Source organism: Canis lupus, chromosome 30 (genome assembly GCF_011100685.1).
Source record: "Canis lupus familiaris isolate Mischka breed German Shepherd chromosome 30, alternate assembly UU_Cfam_GSD_1.0, whole genome shotgun sequence".
NCBI classification, from domain to species: domain Eukaryota; kingdom Metazoa; phylum Chordata; class Mammalia; order Carnivora; family Canidae; genus Canis; species Canis lupus.
The window spans coordinates 9909930-9935926 of NC_049251.1; the positions used below are offsets into that span (position 1 = coordinate 9909930).

Here is a 25997-nt window from a genome sequence, read left to right on the forward strand (position 1 = left end):
CTACATAGAGTACCCTCCCAGATCTATGTCTCATAGGTCTGATACTGGGAACAGTGGTGTCCCTCCTGTAAGTCAAAGCAGCCTCTGACTTGGGGACATTCTGTAGAAAATGTCAGCAGGAGACTCAGGGTCTGTGAAACCACTGGTGGTGGGAAGCTGCCCAGCACCATGAGCATGGGGCTCTGGGAGGGTTATAATGGCCCTTTCCTTCAGAGGGATCTAGCTGCTCTTTTCTCAGGCCAGGAGCATTTTTTGGCAACTGATGGCAGTCTTGGGTCTGACCTTAGTGGTGAGGGGTATTGGCTGTAGGATTAGAGGTGCTATGATGGAGGGAGCATCAACAGCAAGTTCCTCACATGCAGGCTACTAAGGACCAAAGGATGAGGCAGGGTCTAAGGCAGAATGGCCCCAGTGTTTTATGACTGAGGCCTCTGTGGGGTGACAGGGAAACTGGGAGAGATGATACAAGTGGAGCGTATCAAGGACAAGGCAGACTAAGGAGTGGCCGGAGCTTTTGTTTTGTTAGAGTGTAGTCATGAAAGAAGGCCTCGTCTCAGGGCAGGTTTTTGATGAGAAGACACATAGGAGCTCTTTCCTAGAGTTCACAGGTATATGGAGAACAACTCTGCAACTTAATGAGCTGTGATACTGAAGAGTTGCACTGGAGTTAGATAAAGCTGCTTACATCATGAGTTTCTGAAGTAAAAGCTGTGTGTGGCCTTAGGCAAGTTATTGAGTCTCTGAGTCTGTTCGTTCACATCTAAGTAAAGTAAAAATAAAGTCCAAGTAAAGATACTACCATCTGTCTCCAGGAAATCCTTGTGATAGGGGCTGAAAAAGCAAGTACACATGGAGTGCTTTTCCCTCTACTTGACACTGCCAGCCCTGCCGCTGGAGGCCTGTGTGCCAAGCTGCCCAGGCACACAACCTCCCTTTGATTTTCATGCCTCCCACCTTGTCCCAGCCGGGCTATCCACCCCAGAGAACACTGGTCTTTTCCAGCTCTCTTTAGGTCTTCTTGGGCTCTCTAGCCCCATGGGCACTGACGTGACCTTTCAGTAACACCAAGAATGCACCCTTTCATTCAGAGAGGGATTGGAGAATCAAGGCCTCTCCAACTCCCTGCCTCCACTCTTCAGCACTAGCTCCAGGAGCCTGTTGGCTGGGCTGGTCCTATGTAGCTACTGCTACCGTAGCTAGCATCTGTGTGCCAGCCCTTGCTGGAAGGGAAGTGGTGTGGGGCTCAAGCCTGTGATGGGCAGAGGGACTGGGGAAGGAACCCGTGAGAGAGGAGAAATCTCCATGTTGTCACCAGGGCTCCCAGACTGGGTTTGTGATTGTGTCTCCATGAGAGTCTCATCTGCTCTGGTGGAGTTAGCTCTGAAGCCTCCCCTTGCCTAGAATTTTCTTCCCTCATTTTTCTCTGTGAAGGAGCACTCATAGGGAATCTGCAAAGCTAGAGCTAACTCCAGAGCCAAAGGAATTGGACAGCCTGCCTCTTTTTTTCCCTTTGCAGCAGTGATCTAGACCAGAGAGGAGTTTGTCCTTGAAAACCAATTTTTGCATTTTCCCCTTTGGAATTTTGGGGGCTTAACCTTAAACACTTAGAGCCTAGGAGACCCTGTTGCTGCTGCCACTGCCACTGCTGCCTTAGTGAGTACACACTGCTGCATTCTGCTGCAGAAGCTGTCAGACCTTGAAGCAGCTGGGAGGGCCAGGAGAGAGAGTAGGGGAGGGCATGATGGAGTCCTGGCAAGCAGGTGACCAAGCAGCAGTGGGGAGATGCTGGAGTCACCCAAGATGAAAGGTAGTCATCTGATAGAGACAGAAGTCCTTGGCTGGCAGGTAACTGAAGACTTGCCAGTAGTAATCTACCCAGATATGTAACATAAGGTTGGTATTTTTTTTTCCACCTGCTTTCTGGGAGATGAATGATGTGTTTAGCAGAGGAGCCATTTTTCAGTCTGATGGCATGTGGCATCTCAGGTGAATGTGCTGGGTCTATTGTGATCATCCCAGACAGCTTCCCCGTGCAGATCTTGGTACTGTTCAGGAAGCTGCATTGGATCTGCAGAAACTGGCTAGCTGCTGGGGGAAGAGTAGAGGGAATCCTCTCCTGTGGAGAAGCAAATTGTGAATCTGAGGGTTGGGAGACAGGGAGAGAAGGAAGCTGTGAATACTCTCTGGGAATTAAGAATACAGATACCCTTCTTGCTCTTTGCATCTGATGGTCTGGGCTTTAGCTTGGTTTGTCTAAGACCCTTTGACGGTCATGTTTGTAATTCAGCCATATCTGTGGTCAGACAAAATTTGGAGTAGCAATGCAAACTATATATATGTATGTATAGTTTCCTATTAATGGCTTTTTCTATCTGTGTGGTGTTAACTGAGTTTCTGTTCTAATTGCTGTCCCTAGCCTTTTGCCTCACATGTGACAGAGGGTGCTTTCCCTCTTTCTGGTACATTCCAGTGTGTGTATTTTGCCTTTTGCTCATAGCGGTCAGCGTCAGTCTTCCCCAGAGCATACTCGCTCAAGGATCTGGGCCTAAGTCCTTGGACCCATTGTAGGTTGAGGCACCTCATAGCCTTCCTATGGAAGAGATTGCTATTGTGTCACCTCTTACCCACACTCTCCAACCTCCCCATTCATCCTTCATTCTCCTCTTAAGGTTGCATAAAGAAATCATCCTTTCCTTTAAGACAGAGGCAGCAAACTTTCTGTAAAGGACCAGATAGTATTTTAGGATTTGTGGGCTATACAGTCTTTGCTGTAGCTACTCGAGCAGCCTGGATAATACATAAGTAAATGAGTGTTCAATAACACTTTACTTAGAAAAACAGACAGTGAACCACATTTGGTCCATAGGCTATAGTTTATGGACCTCTGCTTTGATACACCCTCTGTGATTTCATTCTGCCTTTGTAAAGTAGTAAATTTAAGCCAGATGAACCCCCTAGAGTACTAGTGTTCAGACTATCTAGTGTCAAGTTATTAAGTGGGACTTAAAGAGTCATGGGATCCTGGGACTGGAATGCGGGCTAAAGGAAGGCAGACTGGAGCTTTTTTTATTAGCCCTCGGCAGCTCCTAATCTCTCCAGCCACTTCCTACTCCTACCATCCTGGAATGCCCATGCAGTTGCCTCCTTTAGGAACCTGAATGACAGGGATAGAGAGACCCTGCTGTGAGGTCCTTGCATAGGAGGCCATGTGTGACCAAAGGAAAAGCCATGCAGGTAGAAGCTATCAGGCTTCAGAGGATGGCTCTAATTCATCCATGGCCACACAAGAACCTGATGGTAGAATAAAGCATGACTGCAATCTAGAATTCTTTTTAAATTTTGTGTTATGGATAATTCCAAATATATAACCAGTGATCAAGTCATAGCTAATCTTGTTTCATTTATATCCCCACTCCCTTTCCACTCTCCCCTGTTCTCTCTAATCTGGATCTAAATAGATCCCAGACAGTTTCACCAGTAAGTACTTCATGTATATCTCTAAAAGTTATGGTAGAGTCTAAAACTCTTGAACCCTATTGTTGGGCTCATTCACTGAGAACTGCCCTCTAGTGGAGACCAGCTCTCCTTGGGTTCTTCTGCTACACACACAAATTCTCTCTCCTCTAGATTAACTGTCTTCTACTCCCAGGTCACAGAAGATTTCTGTTTCAGAAAATGGAGATGCAATCATAATGTCTGAATATGTAGGAGTTTCCACTACCTAATGTTTGTTGGAGCTTCTGCTGTACTCTGTTTCCAGCAGGTTTTAAGCAGATACCTTTTTATTTTATAGAGGACAACGCTTCTTGATTTAGCCAAAATGTTTGTTTTTTAAAGCTGCTTTTCTTCCTCTCTGGTCATTTTCCTTAACCAGAATGAACCTGTGTTTCTGGTAAACTCACAGTCTAAGAATATGCTAGTCTAAGGACAGTTCTCCCCTCCCATACTGTGACATCATGAGCTGCCTGTGACAGCATGCTTATGTGTCCCAAGTTGCCAGAATTTGAAAGCCCTCTCTGCCCTGTTGAATTTGGGGCTCTCAGAAAGGCTTAAGACTGCCACCGGTTTGTCCTGAACTAGGTTTGCATTTCCCTTGGGTAACCCCAGCCCCTCTGTGATAGGAGAGTGCTGGAAGAGCTGAGTGACGAGGACCACCAGCCACTGAGGGCTGGAGAGGCGCCCCACAGAGCCCAGATTCAGCAGCAGCACTACGTGGGGGATTTGAGGCAGCGAATCCTAGCGGGACAGATTAGAGCCAAACAGGATCTGGAGTTGGACCAGGCGCACATCAGCCGGCAAATTAAAGACAGTAGGTACCCAGTGCTCACCGTGTCTGCTTCACTTTCTCATCTTTTCATCTTCATGCTTCCATATCCCTCTATATTCTCTCCTTTGTTTTCTTTGTGATATGATGGAATCTTTGGTATTAGGTGTTCTTTCCCCTCTTTTAGAAACCAGAGGTTCTTATAAGGGACTGGAAGCAAGAATAAGGGGAAGCTACCTTCCTTATTGCCCCTCAGAGTGATGGACCCTCTGCTCTCTCTTCACGTGCATATTTATCCATGCTTTGCTGCCTGCCCCAGCATGTGCTAAGGCCTGGGGGCTTCCTTCTCTAGCCCTGTGGTAAGGAGGCCCAGTAGCTTTCATCCTACCATATCACCTCTGGCCAGCACTTCCCCTCCATTCATGTCCAACCACAGCCAGAGATGTCTGAATCTAGGCCACAGGGGCAGGGAGGGAGGTGCTGACCTTCTCTCATGGTGTCTTTGGTTCCCAGACCAGCAGTGGCTGCTCGGAGACGAGATCTGGCTGACCGGTTTGCAGCAGCAAGACCACGTAGCAGAGAAAGAACTCAAGGCCTGTGTGCCATCTGGTGCTTGGCTTCAGACAGATTCTGAGACTCAGCTATCCCCACTGGTCCGAAGTCAGAAGAGGGAAGTGAGACTGCGGCTTGGGTGCAGGAACGCACTTCGGGTGGCACAGCGGGACATCCGGCGAAGAAAGGCCTCCTTCCAGCTAGAGAGAATCAAGAAGCAGAGGCTACTGGAGTCCCAGAAGGGACTGGAGCCATCCAAAGCATCGTGTTGGCTCCAGGATGACTGCACCCAAAAGCCCCCATACTGGGTACCCAGCACTGATGCCATGCTCCCAGGACCTCAACATAGAAGCCGACTGCCAGGTTGCAGTTCTTTGAGCCTCCGAGGGCTCTGCAGCTGGTACTTTCCCCAGCTACACAGGTACAGCCAGTGGTGGTCACCTGGAATCATTGAGGTTTATGGCCTTCTTGCCCAGGCAGTGTTCTTTACTTCCCAGAGCTTCAGTTTCTCAATATGTGAAATGGAAAGATTTGCTTACTCCTCTCTTCCTGACCACTTTTTCCCTCTTCTGACTGCTCTTCTTTCTCTGTAGGTGAGATCTTCTAAGACTCAGGCTTTTACCTTCTCCCATTCTGAGTGGCAACCCTTGCTGCTTTGGTAATTTCCAAGTGAGACTCTCAACCTCATTTTTCACCTGCTCTTTAGATCCTGGCTATCCACATACATTTCCTTGTGTTTGTTCTGACACCACCTCCATCTCATCCCTCCTCATGCCTGATGTGGTTCCCACACTCTTCCTATCTCTGCCTCCTGCCTGTCCTGACACCTTATGTGAGCTTCCTGACTCTACCTTCCAACTGGTGAGTGAGTAATGGAACCAGTGTTCCTTTTGACCTTGGTCCAATTGGGATCATCCTTGTTTGTTTTCTCCTTTACTCCTCGCATTTAGTCAAGGTGAGAATGAAGCAGGGGACTGTGTCTGCTTCTTTATATCCTCTAGGCCTAGCCCAGGGCCTTGCTAATAGTATGTAGATCATGTCTGCTGGTTCTGTTCGCTTACCTCTCTACGAGGCAGGCTTTTAAAAAAATTTTTATTAAAATTTTTCAAACATAAACTAAGTTGAGAGAATAGTATGGCTAGCTCCCACATTCAGCAGTTACAAAGATTTACCATGCTTACTTTAATCTCTTTTCCTTCCTTTTTCTGATGAAGTATTTTTAAAGCAACTCCCAGATATCATGTCATTTCAATCCTGTATCAAGTATACACTTCTAAAAAAATAAGGACTTTTCTTATAACCACATTGTCACTATTCACCTAACAAAATTAAGATCAGTTATTCACTATTATCTAAAACCTAGGCCATATCAAATTTCTCTGATTGCCTCAGAAATACCTATTTACAGTTGTTCAAATTAAGATCCAAGTAGGATTCACACACTGTGTGTGGTTATATTTTTTCAGTTCCTTTTAATAATACTTTTGTTTCATTTTTATTTCTTCTTATCATTGATTTGTTAAAAGTGGATCAGTTCTGTAGAATATGCCACTTATAGATTTGCCTGTTTGATTCCTTGTGGTGTCATTTAGATTGTTTCTCTACTCCTCATACTGCCTATTAAGTGCAAGTTTTCCTAAAATCATAATTAGATTCAGATTCAGTTCAGTCTTTTTATAAGATAAATAAATTGAACAGCAGAGTGTACCTGGGCCTCTCTGATACCAGGATTGTAGTCCATAGTTCCTTTTTGTACCTGTAGAGCTTTTCTCTGACCTCAAAGACTAGAGAGAACAGTGACATTGACCTAGTTCTAGTCAACGTTTTTTAGAGCAAACTAAGCAGAACTTCACATTCCCTCTGTGAGCAGAAAATAGGGACCTATTACTTTCCTGAAATGGTTTTCCTTGTCTCCACAGTATTTTCCTGAATCGGGATCCCTCCACCATGCCTGACCCTACTGACCAAATATCAGAGAAAATTCCATCAGAAGAGTATTTCCCCCAGGCTGCTGCTTACCCTCCAAGGACAGGACACTTCAGTAAGAATGCCCACTGTTCTTCAGGCAGGGGGCCTCTCTGCACTGCCAGGGGGGCCTTGGCAAGGAAAGGAGCCTCAGTCTCAGGCACCTGCCTCACTGTGAGTTCTGAGTCTGCCAGCATCCAGGAAATGGAAAGAGCGGGTAAGCAGCCCTGTCGGATGGTGTCTCAGAGCTTAGCATCTCTGGATCATTCAGTTAACAAGCTAAAGCCAAGGGATAATAAGCCAGTTGCACTCACTCCCTCCACCTATATCAGGTGGGGTAGGGGACTAGCAGACTCTGACCACACACGAGCTGAGTGGCAAAAAGAAGAGAACCTTGGAACCCACAAGACTGCTAAAGGAGCCTGTTGCAGTTCCTCACAACCCTGTGGACCCAAACAGGCATCTGGGCATGGAAAGGCAGCCGAGATTTTCTGGGTGGAATCCAAACCACCTTCTCAAAGCAGGGCATCAAAAAGGCAGCAGAGGGTGCTGGTCAAAGACATTGTAAAAAAGTCCTCTTGTTTGCCTCATGGCAGCCCATTGAGGAGGCAATACCACGTGGGAGACCCAGATTCCACATCCTCACTCACAGATTCCAGCCCAAGAGTTGATCATATAAGAGATAGAAATGGGGACTTATCTGATACAAATAGCAGGTACTCAGTGGATTCTCTCTCCTGTGTCTATGCCAAAGCCCTAATGGAGCCACTGAAGCCAGAGGACCCCCAGGGGAAGGAACAGGGTCTTCCAGAGCCAGAGAATTCTGAAAGTGATGACAGCCAAATATCTGAGGACTCGCTGGCTGAGAAGGGGTATGAAAGCCCACCAGACAACCCAGGGAGCAGTTACCTCCCCAGTGGTCATGGCCACCCCAGGACCAGAGTTATGGCCTCTGTGAGGGGCTTTACCACATCCTCAAACAGTGGACTATTCACCCAAACTCACAGGAGCTTTTCCCTGGATAGCCTGATTGATGCCAAGGAGGAGCTGAGGGAAGAACAGCAAGAAGAGGGTTTCTTCAGTTCAGCTGACGAGATGCCCACAGAGACTTTTTGGCACCTACAGACCTCCAGTCTGCCCATAGTAGAACAGGAGGCAATGTGTAGACTTGGTCCCATCAGCAATGGAACGGTAGCCAGGCTGGATGCCATCCTGCCAATGAGCAGTTCATTTTACCTTGGTCCCCCGCCCCAACCCCCCTGTGAGCAACCTGAGTCAGAGGTAGAGGCAAGCTCCTCTGAACAGACAAACATGCTCCAAGGCCTGCAGCTTTCAAGAGGGAGTCCTCTGTTGTCCATGGATTCCTGGTTTTCCTGTGACTCTAAGATAAATTCCAGTAGCCCCTCAGGAATAGTGGGTTCTTTATGTCCAAGTCCTGATGTCCAGGAATCTCAGCCCCATGGTTGGGAGAGGCCTGGACATGGGCAAAATATAGAAGAACTAAAGCCATCAGGGGCAGAAATACTCCTGCCCTATACCTCCAAACTACCCCAAGGTGGTACTGAGCTGCCCTGCTGTGTAAGAGGTGTGTACACAATCCCTGCTTCTGATACATCCAAGCTATCATTTTGGGGGTCTCATAGGCTTCTTCAGCCACGAGTTGCTGGCATCTTCCAGGCCAGAGGTATCCCTGACACAGCCCAGGAAGGCAACTCTGAAGCATCCAACAACTCCAGTGTTTCAAGTGTTTTGGCTGCCTCTGCTGCCTCATTCACTCATGTAGGCAGTACCCACGAGAGGGACTGGGGTGCCCTTCAGCAAAAGTACCTCCCTGAACTGTCCCATCCCGTGTTGGAGGCTATAAGAGAATCCAGGCCAACTTTCTCCTCCCTTGAGGAAGACTCTGCTTCCTTGACACAAGGTTCTGGCAAAGAAACAGATACGCTGTTGCCAGTTGGTTCTGGGGTATCTAGCAGTCTGGATTTCAGCAACTTTCCTGTCCATTTATCCAAAATTCAGTGTTTGAGAGCAGAGAAAGAACAGGACAGTTTGAGTGCAGAGCTAGAAGGTACTTCAGATTTCTTTACAATTAGAGAGAAAGAGGTGAGTCATAGTGGAACTTACTCAGCAGATGTAGAATCATTGACTTCTGGAACTACAAATGTTGTACCAGTCTTTGCAGCAGAGAGCAAGATGGCAAATTCCATGAGAGAAGTATGTCAAGTCAAGCAGAACAACTTGGAAGAGTCTTCTCAGAGTAGTGGAAAGCCTCAGAGGATGAGTTCCTCTGATGAATGTTTTTTCTTGAAAAGTCCTTGTCACAGTAATATCACCATAGTCAGTAAAGAAAACCACTGGCCCCAGGGCTGGGCTCCTCCCATGAAGAATAGTGCAGCCCAGGAGGGGCAGTTAAGTCACCCTGGCTACCCGCCCCTGCAGGAAGAGAAGGTAGACTATCAGGAAAGCTCCAGGGAAGTGGTTAGAAGGCACCCAAGTGTTTCGTTTGCATTTCTGTCAGGTCCAAAGATGTACCCCCACTCTGGTGCCTGGAATCCACTCCCATCTTCCTTGCAGCCACCTCCCTTGGAGACATTCTATGTGACCAAAAGCCGGGATGCCCTGACAGAAACTGCCTTAGAGATCCCGGCTTGCAGAGAATCAAGAGTGCCTTCCCCATCCCCCAGAGAAGCCTGGGGCTTTGGTCATGACCACCAAGTTCTCCAAAATATTTATTTTAAGAATAATTTTCCAGTGCTGTTACAAAACCAGAATTCCAAGACTGCCTCATCTCAACAGGTCACAGCAGGAAGGCCAGTTGATCTGAACACCAAGGAAGTTAGCAGAGAAAGAGGGAAGTGCCCTGGAAACATTGAAGAAGAAAGCCATAATTCAGTTTATTTTTTTGTTGCTCAGAACAAACATTTTCTTTCATCTACTAGCACAAAAGTATGTGAATTTGAAAATCAAGTTGGAATTTTAAATAATCACAATCTTTCAGCACTTAAGGAGAGAGAAAAGGCCACTGTACAGTCCTGTTTCAATGTTTGCTCAAGCCATTCTAGGTCTAGGAAACCTCTCCTTGTTTGTGAGTCTGAGGCAGATGGGGAAGAAGAGCAGGATCACAATGTAGTTCTAAGACAGACCCAGGCCTTAGATATGAACAGACAGTTTCCTTCTGGGGCCAGGTCTGATTTCATCTATGAAACCATCAATTTAGCCCTTGACAACGATATGCTGGGGGAAGCTGCTATTTCTTTGCAGTCCAGATCAGTACATCATAGAGTAAGTGGTCCAAAGATAATGGCCCCAGATGAGAGTCCAGCCCACAAGGGTGAGAGGAAAAATGAATCTGGGCTTCTTGGGAAAGCTTTCCATCCCAAAGATAGCTCAAAAGAGTTTAAGCATCCAAAGACAGAGTCTATATATGAAAGATTCCAGTCAGTTACATGCTCTCAGGAAAAAAACCTGAATGAATCCAAAGGCCCCGGAAGGTCAGAAGAAATGTTAAGCCCCAAAGAAGAACCTTCTGGAAAGAAACAGAATAAAAGAGTTAACAGTGGTGATGAAATGGCCAGGCTAATTAGGAGTGTAATACAGCTGGAAGATGGCATCTTGGAAATTGAATCCAAGCAGAATAAGCAGCTATCTGCTTCCCAAACACTGGGAGTCGGTAAGGAGTTTGTGTTCTGGGACCAGAGGGACCAGGAGATGGCTGACTATGTCCTGAGGCCAAGCAGCTTTGGAAACTACGTGTCTTTGAAGGATCAGCCATCTTCTCCAAAACAGACGGATGACGTTACCTTTAGGGATAGTGAAGCTAGAGAAATGGAGGTTGACAGTAGCACTGGGGAAGGTCTCCAGGCCCAGAAAATCACCTTGAGCCCCTTTAGGTCAAGGGAATGTATACAAGACACTAAGTTTGCAAAAGAGGACACTTGCCCAGCTGTATTAAACAGATCCTCCAGGGACACTTGTGATTATGTAAGGACATGTACAGTTTGTAGAGAGTTCACAGACACTTGTGCTAATCCAAGAACCAAAGCACTGGCTAGTGCTCTGCCACTGCAGCCCAGCCCCAAGATGTCTTCTGAGAAGGAGAGTGAGGCAGAGAATGCATCTGCAAGCCCCCCCACAAGGCAGCCTTGTGGCTTGGGAAGTCTTGAGGAACTGGAAACTGTGAAAGATTTTTGGGAAACCCAAGTTGCCAAGTGTATAAGTAGTTCTAAACAAGAGGAGCCTAAAGTTCAAGGTAGAGTTGAAGAAATGGCTGTGCGAAGAGGAGGGAACCTACAAGAGGAAAATACAGTGGTTTCACTGATTCAGCAACTTCCTAGCCCAAGCCAGTGCTGTATCGGCACATCTTCCAGCCAGGAGATTGGTCCATTGCTGAGCCAGCCAGATTTCTCTGAGGCTCCTCACGGAAACCTGCATAGTTCCTTGCCCTTGAATTCTCCAAGGCTGCCAAGAGACTGTCTTCATGTACACGATACTGTAGGCATCTCTTCAGTTGACTATGTACTGGATCCCACAATTTTGAAAATACCTAACAGTCCCTTGGTAACTGGAGCAGAAAGTCAGGACCTGTGTGGCGAGCCCCAAAGCCATAGCCCTCAGGGAACTATTAGAGAGGGCTCCTCCTCGGCACACTCTGCTTGGTGTGGGTCTGTGATATCCACGTCCATGAGATCTCATGGTCAATTCTGTGTATCAGAGAACATTCCCCTGGGGGCAGAGGGCAAGAGATCAGTAAGTACCCAAGACCAAGGAGGGGACCTCAGAAGCATCTTGATGGGCTTGAGTTCCAGAGATGGTTTTGCTTCTGAAGCTGAGGCAGCTGTACAGAGAGGAACAGAAAGAGCCACTTCCCTGAACAGGGCCTCTAGCCCACTTGAAAAGAAGGCCAGCTGCCTCTTAGAAGAGGGTAACAGTCAAGGCTGTCCGGCAGAGGAGGCTGAGGATCTCTATCTTCCTAGTGGTACATTCTCAGCACCTGTGTCCCTGCCAAGGATGCCTCTCCCAGAGCGCTGTGCTCATACATCCATGGGCTTGGGTGTGTTGGAAGAGATCACACAAGCACAAGCCGAGGGAAAGCAGCTTCATGACTTGGGGGCTGGAGGCAATATTCTTCCATACTATGAGACTTTACTAGGACCTGAATGTTCTTCAGGGGTCACTGACCAGTCGTTGTCAGATAGGACCAGAAATGAGGCTGAAGCACAAAGATTTCATGTAGCCTCTCTCTCTGCTGAACCAGGACATCTATTGACTAATGAGAGGAAAGTTTCTCAGGCCACACCCCTCCCTGCAGACAGCTTTCAACATCTGCCCAGCACAGAGACTCACATAGTCCCACAGCCTACCTCACAGATTTCCTCCCATGTAGCCCCAACTCTAGGAAAAAGCTATTGTTCTGGAGAATTGAGACTTTTTCTGGGAGCTGGTGAACAGTTGGTATGTCACTCCAGTTCTTCTGGAATCATAGAGAAAAAGAAAAAAGCAACCACAACACCTTCCTCTGCTGATCCTGAGAGCTCAGGCAATTTTCCTTCAGTAGCTGTAGAGGACAGGAGGGAAATACCAGAGAAAGTAGTGGCTGCCTTACCTTCTTGGACCCCTCTGAATGACCCTGGCATGATTCCTCACAGGGGAAGCCATTCAGCTCTGCAGGCGACTATAGAGGCCACGCTCCCTGGTGGTCAGGAGAGCAGCCCAGCACATCAAGAACCTAGAATTCTAGATACCACTTATGGAGGAAGTTCAGGTAATGTCTTAGTGGCTGCAAAGGGAGGAAAAACAACCTGTTTTGAAAGTCAGCTTGTGACCTGTGATGTTCAGAATTCTGTCAGCCTTTCAGGGTGTATCCAAGACTACGCTCCATGCCTTGAGGCTTTCACTGGCTTAGAAGAAGGGAGGGCAAGTCCCAAACAGGGTACCAACCTGCCTAGAGCTCTGAGAAGGGTTGAACTGGAAGCTCCCTCACAGCAGCGTGTGAAGAGGAAGGAGAGTGTTGGCTGTGGGCTGGCGGAAACCTGCCATGGTGGCAGCAAACATTCTAGACTGACTTCATTGCCAGATCAAAGACCTAGCCCAAGTCCTGGGGGAGTTCAGGAAGAAGCCCAGTGCAGATGCCCACGGGAAGCTTCATACTGTGTTGTCTTCTTAGGGAACATTGAACACAGCAGGACTCTTAGTCTATCTAGGGGGCAGGAAGACAACAGAACAACTCCTTGCCATTTGTGCAATCCTAAACCCATTGCTTCTCTTATCTCTTTCTCCCCACTCTCCACTTTACCGGGTTATAGAGATGGTGACTTGGGAAAAGAGAGTTCCAAGGCTGCCCTCCACACTCTCCAGCCACCCTGCATAATGCCTTCCAGAATCAGTGGAATGGATGAGAGAGGAGAAAGCTGTTCCAGGGAACTTGAAGGGCTCTTGGCACCTGGCCTTGAGCCCAAGGTCATTCATAGAGAATTTGGGCCAACAGACAGCAGCACTCAGGAGCCTTCTGCTTCTGCTGCTGTCCTATCTCTGGTTCAAGGAGTCAGCTCCCCTTCTGCCCCTGGTATGAGGACAAGTTCACTGAGCCACTCAGTGGCTGATGGAAGCTCAAGGTCAGTAGAGGATCCTGAGAAAGAGGTAGCTGAGAAGAAACCCAGCACAGAGCTTGAGACTGCCTTTTCCTCTGCAGACATGTGCTCTGAGCCACTGAGGAAATTTCAGGGCAGCTCTGTAGGTGGCCAGAATACACAAGAGTCTCAAACCAAGCCAGAACTACCTTTAACAGTGGAGAGACCACACACCCTGAATTTAAGTGAAGGATCTGTTGAGAGTGAGCTTCCAGGGGAACCACAGCATGGATGTTTAGGAAATGTAATCCAGCATCTTCCAGAAAAGCCACAACTTTCCACTGAATTCAGAGATCACAGTGGCTTGGGTCCCCAAGCTAAGTTTGTAGCAAAGTTAAAACACATCTCCAGGCACCAAGCTGATGGTCCTTGGGAGGAGGAGGGTCAGCAGAGAGACCAGGCTTTGAGTGGTAGTAAAGAGCCTGCCCAAGACAGGAGTTCTCAACCTTCCCATGAAGGTGGCTTGGATGGCTGTCAGATTAGAGATGCAGGCACGGAGGAGGCATCTACAGCCAAGTCCTTTGTGTCTAAGATGTTCTTGACAGGCTTCGAAGATTCAGCCACCATGCCTTTGGGACAAAGTGGAGCCCCACGGCTCACACCCCAGAGTCCTGGCCTGCCTGCCTCTGGCAGGGAGCAGCCAGCTCCCCACCACAGGTGCTCACTTCCTGTGATTGCAGTCTTCTCTGGCCCCAAACACTCCAGGTCCTCCCCCAGACCACAGTTCTCCGTGGTCAGCTCTTCCCGGTCTCTTCAGGAGCTGAATTTGTCTGTGGAGCCCCCTTCCCCCACAGATGAGGATATACAGGAGCCTAACAGATTGTGGTCTCCACATCACAGAGACTATTTCTCGGATGAGTCAGCAGTGAGAACATCTCTGAAAGCTGAGGGCTGCAGTCAGAAAGCCTCATCTAACGCGGACAATAGGACTGATAATCACTGGCCCCCAAAACCTACTACCCTTCCTTACCCAAGGTCATCAGCTCTTTCTTGCATGCCAACCCCTGATTTCATGGCCAGCTGGACACCCAGGACCCTGGAAGAGTCCTGGCAGGAAAATCTGGAGAGACCGGGTAGCCAGGCGAGGCCTGAAAAGTGGCACTCCGAGGCAGACAAAAAAATGTTACACTTTGACTCCAGTGACATCAATCCCTACATCCTCTCCTCCCATCCAGAGAGGCCTGTGCAGATTGGCTGGAAGCAGTATGTGTTTGGCAGTGCATTAGATGTCTCCTGCGGCCAGACACCCCAGGGCCTGATACCATCAAACAAAACGCGTTGTTCAAGCATGGACAAGGGCCTAGAACATCAGAACTCTCCACTGTACTCCCACCTCAGCACCCATGCCAATGCACGGGACCTGTCGAGCACACACAGCAGTATTGGAAATGCCCAGGGTTCATGTGAGGCCTGGGGAGTATGGGGTTCCTCATTTGCCTTGGGGAACCTCCACATCCTGAACAGCCCTGAAGGAGCAACCCCCAGTAAGGGTGCTGACAAGAGAGCCCAGTTCTGGGACACCCCTGATGAAGTAGGCTGTCTGAGGAATGATCCTCTCTTGGCTGAAGGAAGTGCGGCAAGTCCAGTAGATGAGATTATGCTGCTGTATCCATCAGAGGTGGGTGGCCCTGTGGGACAGTCCAGGATAAACACCTTGGAGCAGGGCACACAGACCCTGGGGTGCAGTCTCCACTGGAGCTCCACCGACATCTCTGCTCAGCCAGAAACCCGTGCAGTGCCAGTTTCTGGTCTGGTCTCCTGGACTAGCATGCATAATCTCTCTCTCCACCTCTCACAGCTGCTGCACAGTACCTCAGAGCTGTTGGGGAGTCTCTCTCAGCCAAGTGTGGCTGAAAAGGAGCAGAACATCAAGAGGGAGACCCCAGATGAAGTGACCCAGGCCCTTATGATAGATGGCTATACTCAGACCACCATGGACAAGGGCATCCAAACTGACCTGGCCTTTCCACCCCTGCACCTCCAGGCCCCAGAGGCCGGCCCTCAGGAGGTCAGTGGGGTCCTTGAAGTGCTGGGCTCAGATATTCCCATTATGTTCCCTCAAGAACGGGGACATGTCACGCATAACCTTCAGAAGAGAGAGACAGAGGAAATGACATCTAAAATGGCAAGGCCCTCAGAACTTCAGGAAGAAAGTACCCACTGCAGGCCACAGAGCCTTCCAGCATCCACATCCCACGTAAGGTTTCAGAAAGCCCACTTTGGGCAGAACCTCCCTTCTGTGAGCCCTCAGGCCTTTCCAGATGCCTCCCTGCCTCCCAGCTCCCAGCCAGAGGTGCCCTCCTGCCTGGCCGTTGGCAGCCCTAGCCTCAGCAGCTCCCAATCCCCAGAGCCCTGCCTCAGTGCTGCAGAGTCTGTCAGGGATCCTCAGGTCGAGAAGGGGCTGGGCACCATTGGTACATTGTTGGTGGACAGAGCCTCCTCCCCAATTCTCACACTTAGTGCCAGCACCCAGAGGTTGGGGTTCCCCTCAGACTCTTTATCTCTCACAGTCCCCTCAGCTTGTCCTCCTGAAGGCCACCAGAAGCTTGTCTCCAGCCCAGACCTTCTCCTTGACACCTCTAGGTTTCCAGTGGTTAATAATCCTCAAACTACTGATGAGTCAGGTGGCTCCCAGAGAGTGGGGGCTCTATGTGGGGAAGGCAGAAGTCCCTTAGAAAGGAGTGATGGCAGGCCATTCCTCAAGATAAGCTCCCCAGATGGCCTACCGCAGAGCCCGAAACTCCAAGTTTGTTTGTTAGAGCAGCCGCCTCAGCAGCTTCAGCCCAGGACAACCACCTTGATCCAAAGTGGACTGCCACCACCCTCACTGAGGAGCCAGAGCCAGAGGCTGGCCAATGGCCTCGTGCCCGATGACCTGGCTTCCTTGGAGTGTGACCCAGTGAGCAGTAGGGGGCCAAGTCGATGGCAGAGCAAGACAGAACACGGGGATGAGAGTTCAGCATCTCCAGTGGAGCCACAACCCACTCTGGATTTTTTGTCTTCAAGGGAAGACCTCCAGCCCCTCATCCCTTGCCCTGTCTCTGGGTTGACTGAGGGCTCTGTCCACAGAGCCCTGTCCACAGGGCTCCAGGGTTCTGCTTTGGGCCCAACCGAGGCCTGCCAAACTGAGATGTTGCTGTGCTCTGGTTCCCAGGTGTGCGTGGCCCCTGAGCCCCAGCATCACAGCCTGAGGGACTTCCCAGTGCATAACAGATATACTCATTGGTGTGGGGTTCAGGATGGCTCCCCTGTGGGGCTAGGCTTGATGGAGTCACTGGGGCCCAGATGTGATCTTAGCTCTGGAGAGCAGGGACAGAAGCCCCTACAACCTCCTGATGACCAGAGCCAGGGTCCTCACTGGTCGCAGAGGGAGCAGATCCCCCTACAAGTGGGGGCCCAGAACCTCTCTCTCAGCATGGAGCTCACAGAAGCAAAACTGCACCACGGCTTTGGGGAGGCAGATGCCCTGCTGCAGGTGCTACAGAGCGGGACAGGGGAGGCGCTCTCTGCTGAGGAGCCTGTGCGGTCCACCTGGGAGGAGCTCTATGCCCGGTAAGGGCCCCTAGCCTGGCAGGGAAGGGCAAGGGGTGGGCTGAAAGAGAATCAGAGAAGGCTAATAGCTGTATATTCCTGTTTCCCTTGCTAAGCTCTGGGATCTTCCAGGGATCAGAGGTAGATCTTAAGATGAAGAAGGGCATTCGGGGCCAGCTTCAGTGAATTGATCACATTTTGTCTCAGGCAAAAACAAACCATTGAGACCCTCCGGAGAGAGCGGGCTGAACGACTTCAGAACTTGCACTGGATGCAGATCAGGCCCCGGAAACAACTGAGTCTCCTGCCCAACAGGGATCTCCCCACCCGGGACCTTGACCTACCCAGCAGGCGCCGAGAATACCTGCAACAACTGAGGAAGGATGTTGTGGAGACCACCAGGTAAGGATGGGCCCAGAACCCAGCAGAGAGCAGGTTGTATGTAGGGTGAGAGGGCTGTGGAGAGCAGGGCCTGGAGAGTGGAAACTGCAGCTTCCTTTGACAGGAGTGATTCCAGGAGTGGGCCCTCGGCTCCTTTTGGCAAGTAGAAGTCACTGTGGGAGAATAGGGCAAGGAGGGTGGGGAAGAGGAGGATGTGAGAGGGATAGCATGGGGGCAGAGGTCATGGGAGAAGGCAGACCGTGGCTGTGACCTACTGTGTAAGACAGTAGGCCTGAGCCTCAGAATGGGTTGTAAAACTAAACTGTAGGCAACGAGGATGGGTCCTTCCAGAGGATGGTATTAAATAGATCTGGGATGAGTAGCCCAAGGCTCTCACCCACCCACCCACAATGTTAGAGGGCATCTCTCCACCCTATGGTTTTCCTCAGGAGCCCAGGGTCAGCATCACGGTCTGCTCACCCCGCCTCTGACATAGCAGTGATGCTGCAAGAATACCAGCGTGCCCGTGAGGAGGCCAAGGTGGAGATTGCCCTGGCCCGGGACCGGCTACGGGAGAGGACTGAGCAGGAGAAGCTGAGAATCCGCCAGCAGATCATCTCCCAGCTGCTAAAGGTAGGGAGTGGGGCAAACCAGTGATGTCAGGGTAGGCCTAGACCTGGGGGCAGACATCAGACTGGGTCAGCCTTCACTGGGGCTGCCTCTGAGTCTCGGGATGTAGTATCTGGAGGAAGGTGTTGGACTCCATTGCACTAGGTCAAAGCTGTGCTCACTCTTTTTACACATCATCCTCCTCTGACTAGCTCCTGTCCCTAGGCCAGAGTCTGGGAGGAGGCAGCTTTGGTGTTTTTAGTTGGGGCAGGCATGTGGGGAGGCATGAGAGTTTCAGGTTGAGGTAGGAGGCACTGGGAGATGATGGGTGCTGGGGAAGTGGGAAGGGGTGGTGTCAGGGGTGGAGTGGGTAGTGAAGGGTATACCAGAAGCTGGTTGACAGCCCCCTGTCCTTCTCAGGAAGAAGAAAAGCTGCACACCCTGGCCATGTCCAACTCCCTGAGTACCAGCTCCAATGGAAGCCTCTCCTCTGGTGTTACCTCTGGCTACAATAGCAGCACAGCCTTGCCAGACCAGCTCCAGTCCCCAGACAGTGTGGTGAGTAGGCAGATGCTGGCAATGAGCCAGGGGCCAGAACCACTGAGGCAGGAATTGGGGCAGGAAATTCTGCCTCTTGGATGCCGCTGCTGACATGAGCCCTTCTCATGGATGATAGATAGCCTTTGGTTTTTCCCTTTAGTTTTGTCTCCCCCTCCCTGTTTATTCACCCAACAACTGTTTATTTTGTAAGTAGGCATTGGAGCCTCTTATAAGAGTGAGCAAAACCATTCTTGTCCTTAAATCTGTTAAGAGGGATAAATACAGTTTATTTTGTGATTATTTAATCACCATTGCAGTAAGTTGTATAAAAAAGGGGTTCTAAATTAACATAAAACAAGATCTGATCTAGCGTGGCAGTCAGCAAAGATGTTCTGAAGAGGGTGCGTTTAAACTGAGACCAGGATGGGTAAAAGGCATTTAACAGAGGAAGAGCTTAGTGCTGGGGAATTGGCCGTTAGGAGAGATTGGGGGCTGGGGAACACAGTCTTCCAGGCAGAGAGTATGGCAAGTGAAGCCCTGAGTTTGAGGAACTAGAAGGCTAGTGTGGCTGGAGTATAGTGAGACAGCAGAATGACTTGAGGAAGGACTAGGAAAGGTAAGATCACACAGACTGCTCCAAATTCTGGACCTTTTTGGATCCATGTGATGACTCCTCAGAAGCTGGAGTAAAGCTTTGATGCAAGGGAGCAAGAGCAGGAGATGACAGGAGAAGGGGGCAGAGCAGCTGTGGGGAGAGCTGTTGATGAGCATTGCCTGTCTTAGAGCCCTGCCAGTGAGGATGAGCACAGGGGAATGCGGTGGACAGAGGACAGCTGCAGGGCGCAGGAGCCCACTCTGTGAGAGGAGGGGACAGGCTGGAGTGGGAAGCAACATGCACTTCTGGCTTGAGCAGCTGAAGGGCAGTGATGGCGGCAGTGGCGTGGAGCATTGGAGGACAGGTTTTGTAGGGAAGATGGCGAATCTGGTTTTGTACTTACTGGGTTTGTAGTGCCTGTGAGAAATGCAAGGGGAGCTTAGAAGTAAGATCTGGCTGAGGATATAAGATTTGAAATTCATGGGATCCCTGGGTGGTGCAGCGGTTTAGCTCCTGCCTTTGGCCCAGGGCGTGATCCTGGAGACCCGGGATTGAATCCCACGTCGGGCTCCCGGTGCATGGAGCCTGCTTCTCCCTCTGCCTATGTCTCTGCCCCTCTCTCTCTCTCTCTCTCTGTGACTATCATAAATAAATTAAAAAAAAAAAGATTTGAAATTCATTTTATAGTAAAACTTCACATAGTAAGAAAAATAATATTTAGACATTAGCAAAGGACATACATCAAGTTTATCTTTCAGTCTCCTGTTTACCCTCCCCAGAAGCAATCATCCATCCTAGTATGGTGTATATTTCCAGAGGCATTCTGGAATACGTTCTTTGTTTTAATATCTATAAAAATGTGCATATCTTTAAATTTTCTTGTTTTTTATATGTACTTTTTCTATTTAAAATTTTATTTTTAAATTTTATTTGTTTTAATTTTATTTAAGTTCAATTTGCCAACGTATAGTATAACAGTGCTCATCTCATCATGCTTTTTTGTTATATATAAACATATATGTTTTTAATATATATATATATATTTTAATCTCTTTGAGAATGTGCATATCTTTCTAAAGCAAATGCATGGCAGCATACTGTGCCTACTTTGTCCCTTTTCATCCTGAAGAATGTCTTTCGGACAGAAAATCTGCTGCTGACTCATCCTTTTTAACATCTAAGATAGTGTTTCCTTTTTCTCTTTGCATGTTTTAAAATGTAATATTTTGCATAGACAATCTATTCATATGGTAGAAAAGACAAAAAATACAGACATCTATAAAGTGTATAGGGAAGTACCTGTTCCTATCGCCTGAGAACCTGGTCCTCCTCCTTTACCCCACCCAAGGAAACAGAGCTGTTGTGCAGGGGATTGGGGGGAGGGATGCTATTCTCCTACCTTCAAACCTGGGGTTGATTTCAGTCTTTTGCTTCAATAAGTAACTTTGTGCATGTGTTGTTTCATACATGTACAGATATATGTGAGGTAGATTCCCAGAAGTGGACTCCTACAAATAGTATATGCATTTGAGATCTTAATATTGAGAAGTTTTACCTTACAGATGAGGTAAATTTATACTCCCACCAGCAATAGGGGGTAGACACCTTACCCTCACACTCTCACCAACATGTTATCAAATGCTTGAATTTTTACTGAGCTATCTGTTCATATTTTTGGCTTATTTCTCTATATTTTTCTTAACAATTTCTGGAGTTCTTCGTTTTCTTTTGACTTTGCTTATTGTGTTTGGAGCCATTCAGAAATTTTGATTTCTCAGTTTTCCTTTTTTTTTAAGATTTTATTTATTAATTTCAGAGAGAGAAAGAATGCACAAACAGAAGGAGGGGGAGAGGGAGAAGCGGACTACCCACTGAGCAGGGAGCCTGATGTGTAGGGCTCGATCCTGGGACCCTGAGGTCATGACCTGAGCTGAAGGCAGACGGCTAACAGACTGAGCCACCCGACACCCATGGTTTTCCTTTTAAGTGTCCATGTTCTGATCATAATTAGAAACACATTCTTTTTTTTTTTTTTAATTTTTATTTATTTATGATAGTCACACACAGAGAAAGAGAGAGAGGCAGAGACACAGGCAGAGGGAGAAGCAGGCTCCATGCACCAGGAGCCCGATGTGGGACTCGATCCCGGGTCTCCAGGATCGCGCCCTGGGCCAAAGGCAGGCGCCAAACCGCTGCGCCACCCAGGGATCCCAGAAACACATTCTTCATTCCAAAGTTATAAAAAAAAATTTTCATGTGATTTCTTCTGGAAAGTATATGGTTTTATTTTTCATATTTACATCTTTATTCAAAAAACAATCTTTGTTCATTTTGAACAAAGGTGTGATCCAACTTTGTTCTTTTAAGATAGCTATGAAGTTGTCCTCTGGACAGCTCATCTCTGCTTTCACCAGCTTAAGATGTCAACTTTTCTTTCTTTTTTTTTCTTTTTTTTTCTTTTCTTTTCTTTCTTTTTCTTTTCTTTTCTTTCTTTTCTTTTCTTTCTTTTCTTTCTTTTCTTCTTTCTTCTCATCTCTGCTTTCACCAGCTTAAGATGTCAACCAACCTTTCTTTCTTTCTTTCTTTCTTTCTTTCTTTCTTTCTTTCTTTCTTTCTTTCTTTCTTTCTTTTATTTATTTATTCATGAGAGACACAGAGAGAGGGGCAGAGACACAGACAGAGGGAGAAGCAGGCTCCTCACAGGGAGCCTGATGTGGGCCTTGATCCCTGAACCTGGAATCACACCCTGAGCTGAAGGCAGATGTTCAGCCACTGAGCCACCCAGGCGTCCCGATGCCAGCTTTTCTTATATAAGGTTTATAATGTGTTCTACTACTTGTTCTTCTTTTTCTGAGATTTTTTTTAAAGATTATTTATTTGAGAGAGAGCAGAGTGAGTGAAAAAGAATATGAGTAGGGGGAAGGGCAGAGGGAGAGGGAGAAGCGGACTTCCCACTGAGCAGGGAGCCTGATGCGGGCCTGAATCCTAGGACCATGGGATCAGGACCCGAGCCAAAGCCAGACACTTAACCTACTGAGCCACCCAGGTGTCTTTTCTGAGCTTTTCTAGAGTATTTTTTCTTGTTTACTTTTTATGTGAAATTTAGATCAGCTTAATTGTTTCATTTATAAAAACTTGTTCATATTTTTAGTGAGACCATGTTAAATTTATAAACTGACTTAGGGAGAAATCTCATCTTACACTATAGAATTTCCTAACCAAGAACATAGTAGGTTCAAGCCACCTTTTTGTGTTTAAAATTTCCTTGACATGTCTCAATTTCTTGTCAGACTTATTCCTAAATGTTTTATTTTTTTTTTGATACTGTTATAAATAGGTTTTTTCTTCAGTTATGTCTTCTATCTGGTTCTTTTGTTTGTATGAAAGGCACTGATGAATGTTAATTTTGTGTCATGTTGTTTTTTGGACTGTTCTCTAGATCCATACTAATACAGTAGCCACTAGCACAGGTAGTGATCTTATTTTTAATTTAAATTAAATAGAATTGAATCTTAGCTTTTGCTCTTATGTCACACTAGCCACATTTCACATGCTCAATAACCACATATGACAAGTGGCTACCATACTATATAGCCCTGCCTTAGATTTTTTTCAGATATGTAATAGTTATCTTCTGCAAGTAGATATTATTTCAGGGTTTCCTTTCTAATTTTTGTACCAGTATTTTCTTCCTCTTTTCTAATTGCATTACCTAGTATTTCCAGTGTAAATAAAATAATAGTGGTAAGAGTGAGCATCTTTGTCTTCTTCCAGGCTTTAGTGGGAATGCTTCTAGTGTTTCCCTGTGTAATTTGGGTGCTAGTTTTTGAGCTGAACTAGATATATTTTACAATACTAAGTAGACATTCATCTATTCCTGTTTTACAGAGCATTCTTATGTAGCTAGAATGGTTATTTCAGTCTATGGAGATGATCATCTGATTGATAATTTTGAATCATTCTTGCATTCTAGAATCAATTCTATAATACATTATATATTTATGTATATGCTGTATTATTTTAATGTGCTGTCAGAGTCTATTTGCTAATATTTTATTCAAGATTTTTATATCAATATTTATGAGTTTTTTTCCCCTGTAGTTTGTGTTTTTGCAATATGTTTCAGGTTTTGTTAGAGTGTTATATTTCTTTTATAGGAATAAAATGTTCAGGAATAGCTTAAAGGTAATGGAACTTTATACCTATTAAATTGCCAAAAATTAGAAAGTCAGATGTTGGTAGGACTTTTGGGGAATAGGAGCCTTTATACATTCTTATGCTCCAGCAATGAATGCTTGCATAGGTTTGAGGGAACATGTATGAAATTATTTATTAAATAATTATTTGAAGTGATAAAGAGTTGGAAGCCATTTTAAAATTTATTACTGGGAGAATGCCTAGATAAAATGTGGTTGATACAGAGTGCCTGAGTGGCTCAGTTGATTAAGTGTCTGATCTTTAATTCAGTTTGGGTCATGATCTCAGGGTTGTGAGATTGGCTCTACAGTGGGCTTGGAACCTACTTGAGATTCTCTCTCTCCCTCTGCCCCGCCTCCCCGCCCTCCCCCCAGCCAGCACATTAATGGTCTCTCAAAAAAAAAAAAAGGGAGAGAGAGAGAAAGGAAGAGATCTGATGAGGTCAGGAGTTGATAAACAGGGCTCTTGGCCAGATCTCACCCACTGCCTATTTTTATAAATAAAGTTTTGCTGGATTACAGCTTGCCCACTTATTTATGTGTTGTCTGTGAGTATGTTTACAATGGCAGAACTCTGAGTACATAAAACTACTCAAATGGTCCACAAAGCCTCAAATACTAGCTAGACCTTTACAGAAAAAGTTTGCCAATCCCTGGTTTAGATTTTTCCATCTCTTCTGGAGTCAGTTTTTATCCTAATCTGTTAATTTCTGCTTTAAAAAAATTAATTCCTTTTTCTTATAATTTCTAAGTCTATGGTCAGTAATTTTGGAGAATGTGTTTGCTGTTTTCTCATGATTAGATTGAAGTTATGAATTTTTGGCAAAAATACCACAGAAATGATGTGCCCTTCTCATTTGGGGTTGCCAGATAAAAGCAAGGAAAAACACAGGATGCCAGTTAGAATTTTAGACAAACAACAAATGATATTGTTCTATGAGTATGTATCCTACAAGTGCCTTCTCCTTAGTACATTATCAAAGAGGCATGATGTCAGTATGTCTTATTCATGATGTTAACCTTGAAGTTACAGTATTATCTAGGAGTTGTCCACTGAAAGTTACTATTTTTCTCTTTATAAGTAATAAACATTTGGCAGAGATATTTTTAGACTATGCAAACGTCCTGCTTCCCCTCAAACTTTTGCCCACTAATTTGAGCATCCATCATTGTATTTTGCCTGAAAAAAAATTATTACTGTAGTGTTTTAATAGCAATTTTTTATTTCCCTCATTTCTTCTACATGTATTAATTAGAATTTTTCTGTAACGAAGTATTACTCTTCTCTATTTATTCAGGTATTTACTTTTTTAAGTTTGAACTCATAAATATGTTATTCTGTGGGTTATAATCTAATACTATCATTATTAATTTCATTGCTCAAATTGTTTCAGCTTTCCTTATTTGGAGTTCTTTCCCATTGGATCTTGTGATCTTTTAATATGTCCCTCATTTTTTGAGCACTTCCTTTAATTATTTTTATTTATTTTTAAAAGATTTTATTTATTTATGAGAGACACAGAGAGAGGCAGAGACACAGGCAGAGAGAGAATCAGGCTCCATGCAGGGAGCCCCATATGGGACTCTATCCCAGGACTCCAGGATCACTCCCTGAGCCAAAGGCAGATGCTCAACCACTGAGCCACCCAGGTGTCCTGAGCACTTCCTTTAATTAATTTATTCTTTTATTGTTATAATTCATTGGCTTTTAGTGCATCCACATTTATGTATCCATTACCACAGTCAATTTTAGAATATTCTAAACACAAACCCATCACCCTAGTCCTGGGTAAGCACCACTTTTCATCTCTATGGATTTGCCTGTTCTGGATACTTTATAAAATAGAATCATATAATATGTGGTCCTTTGTGACTGGTTTCTTTCACTTAGCATGATGTTTTCAGGGTTGTATTAATTCCTAAGGTTGCTATAGCAAATTACTATAAACAGGGTGGCTTAAAACAACAGAAATTTATTCTCATAGTTCTTGAGGCTAGGAGTCTGAAATGATCGCATTGACATAGTCATCTTTCCTTCAAAGGCTTTGAGGGAAGAACTTGTTTCATGCTCCTCTCTGGGCTTCTTCTGGTGGCTGGTTGCAGGCAATCTTTGGCATTCCTTGGCTTGCAACTGTATCACTCCCACCTCTGCCCCGCCATCACATGGCATTCTCTCTGTATATCTCTTGGTTGTCTTCACTGGCCTTCTTAGAAGGACCTTAGTCACTAGATTTGGGGCCCACTCTAATCCAGTATGATCTCATTATAACTTGATTACATCTGTGAAGCCCCTATTTCCAAGTAGGGTCACACTCACAGATATGAGGGATTAGGATTTAAATTGTATCATTTTGGAAGACAGTAACTAAACTCACAAGGGCTCATCCACATTGTAGCAGATTGTCATTCCTTTTATGACCAGTAATAACACATTATGTGAAAATGTCACATATTAATCATCCATTCATCAGTTGATGAACATTTAGATTGTGTCCACTTTTTGCCTATTATGAATAATGCAGCTGTGAACATTCACAGAGAAGTTTTTGTATGGGAACTATGTGTTAGATCTGTGGAAAAGAACTGTAAGGCATCTATCTGCTAGAACTATGTGAAAGACCTAACAGATTTTTTGAAATCTTAGGTATGGGTATATCCCAACAATCTTTAAAATTCTAGGGCATGATAGTTTAGGGGTGAATATGATTTCAACTCATTCGTATTTAAAGGGTGTCTGA

General features: G+C 46.3%; 1 protein-coding gene across 1 annotated transcript in view; it reads left to right on the top strand.

The window, feature by feature from the left end:
- The window catches only part of STARD9 (StAR related lipid transfer domain containing 9), a 134614-nt gene that overhangs the window by 96567 nt on the left and 12050 nt on the right, over positions 1–25997 (top strand). The window contains exons 21-26 of the mRNA XM_038580189.1: positions 4122–4309; positions 4778–5237; positions 6736–16959; positions 17146–17340; positions 17769–17952; positions 18349–18486. Of these exons, the coding sequence (XP_038436117.1) occupies positions 4122–4309; positions 4778–5237; positions 6736–16959; positions 17146–17340; positions 17769–17952; positions 18349–18486 (11389 nt within the window). The remainder of the gene's footprint in view (positions 1–4121; positions 4310–4777; positions 5238–6735; positions 16960–17145; positions 17341–17768; positions 17953–18348; positions 18487–25997) is intronic.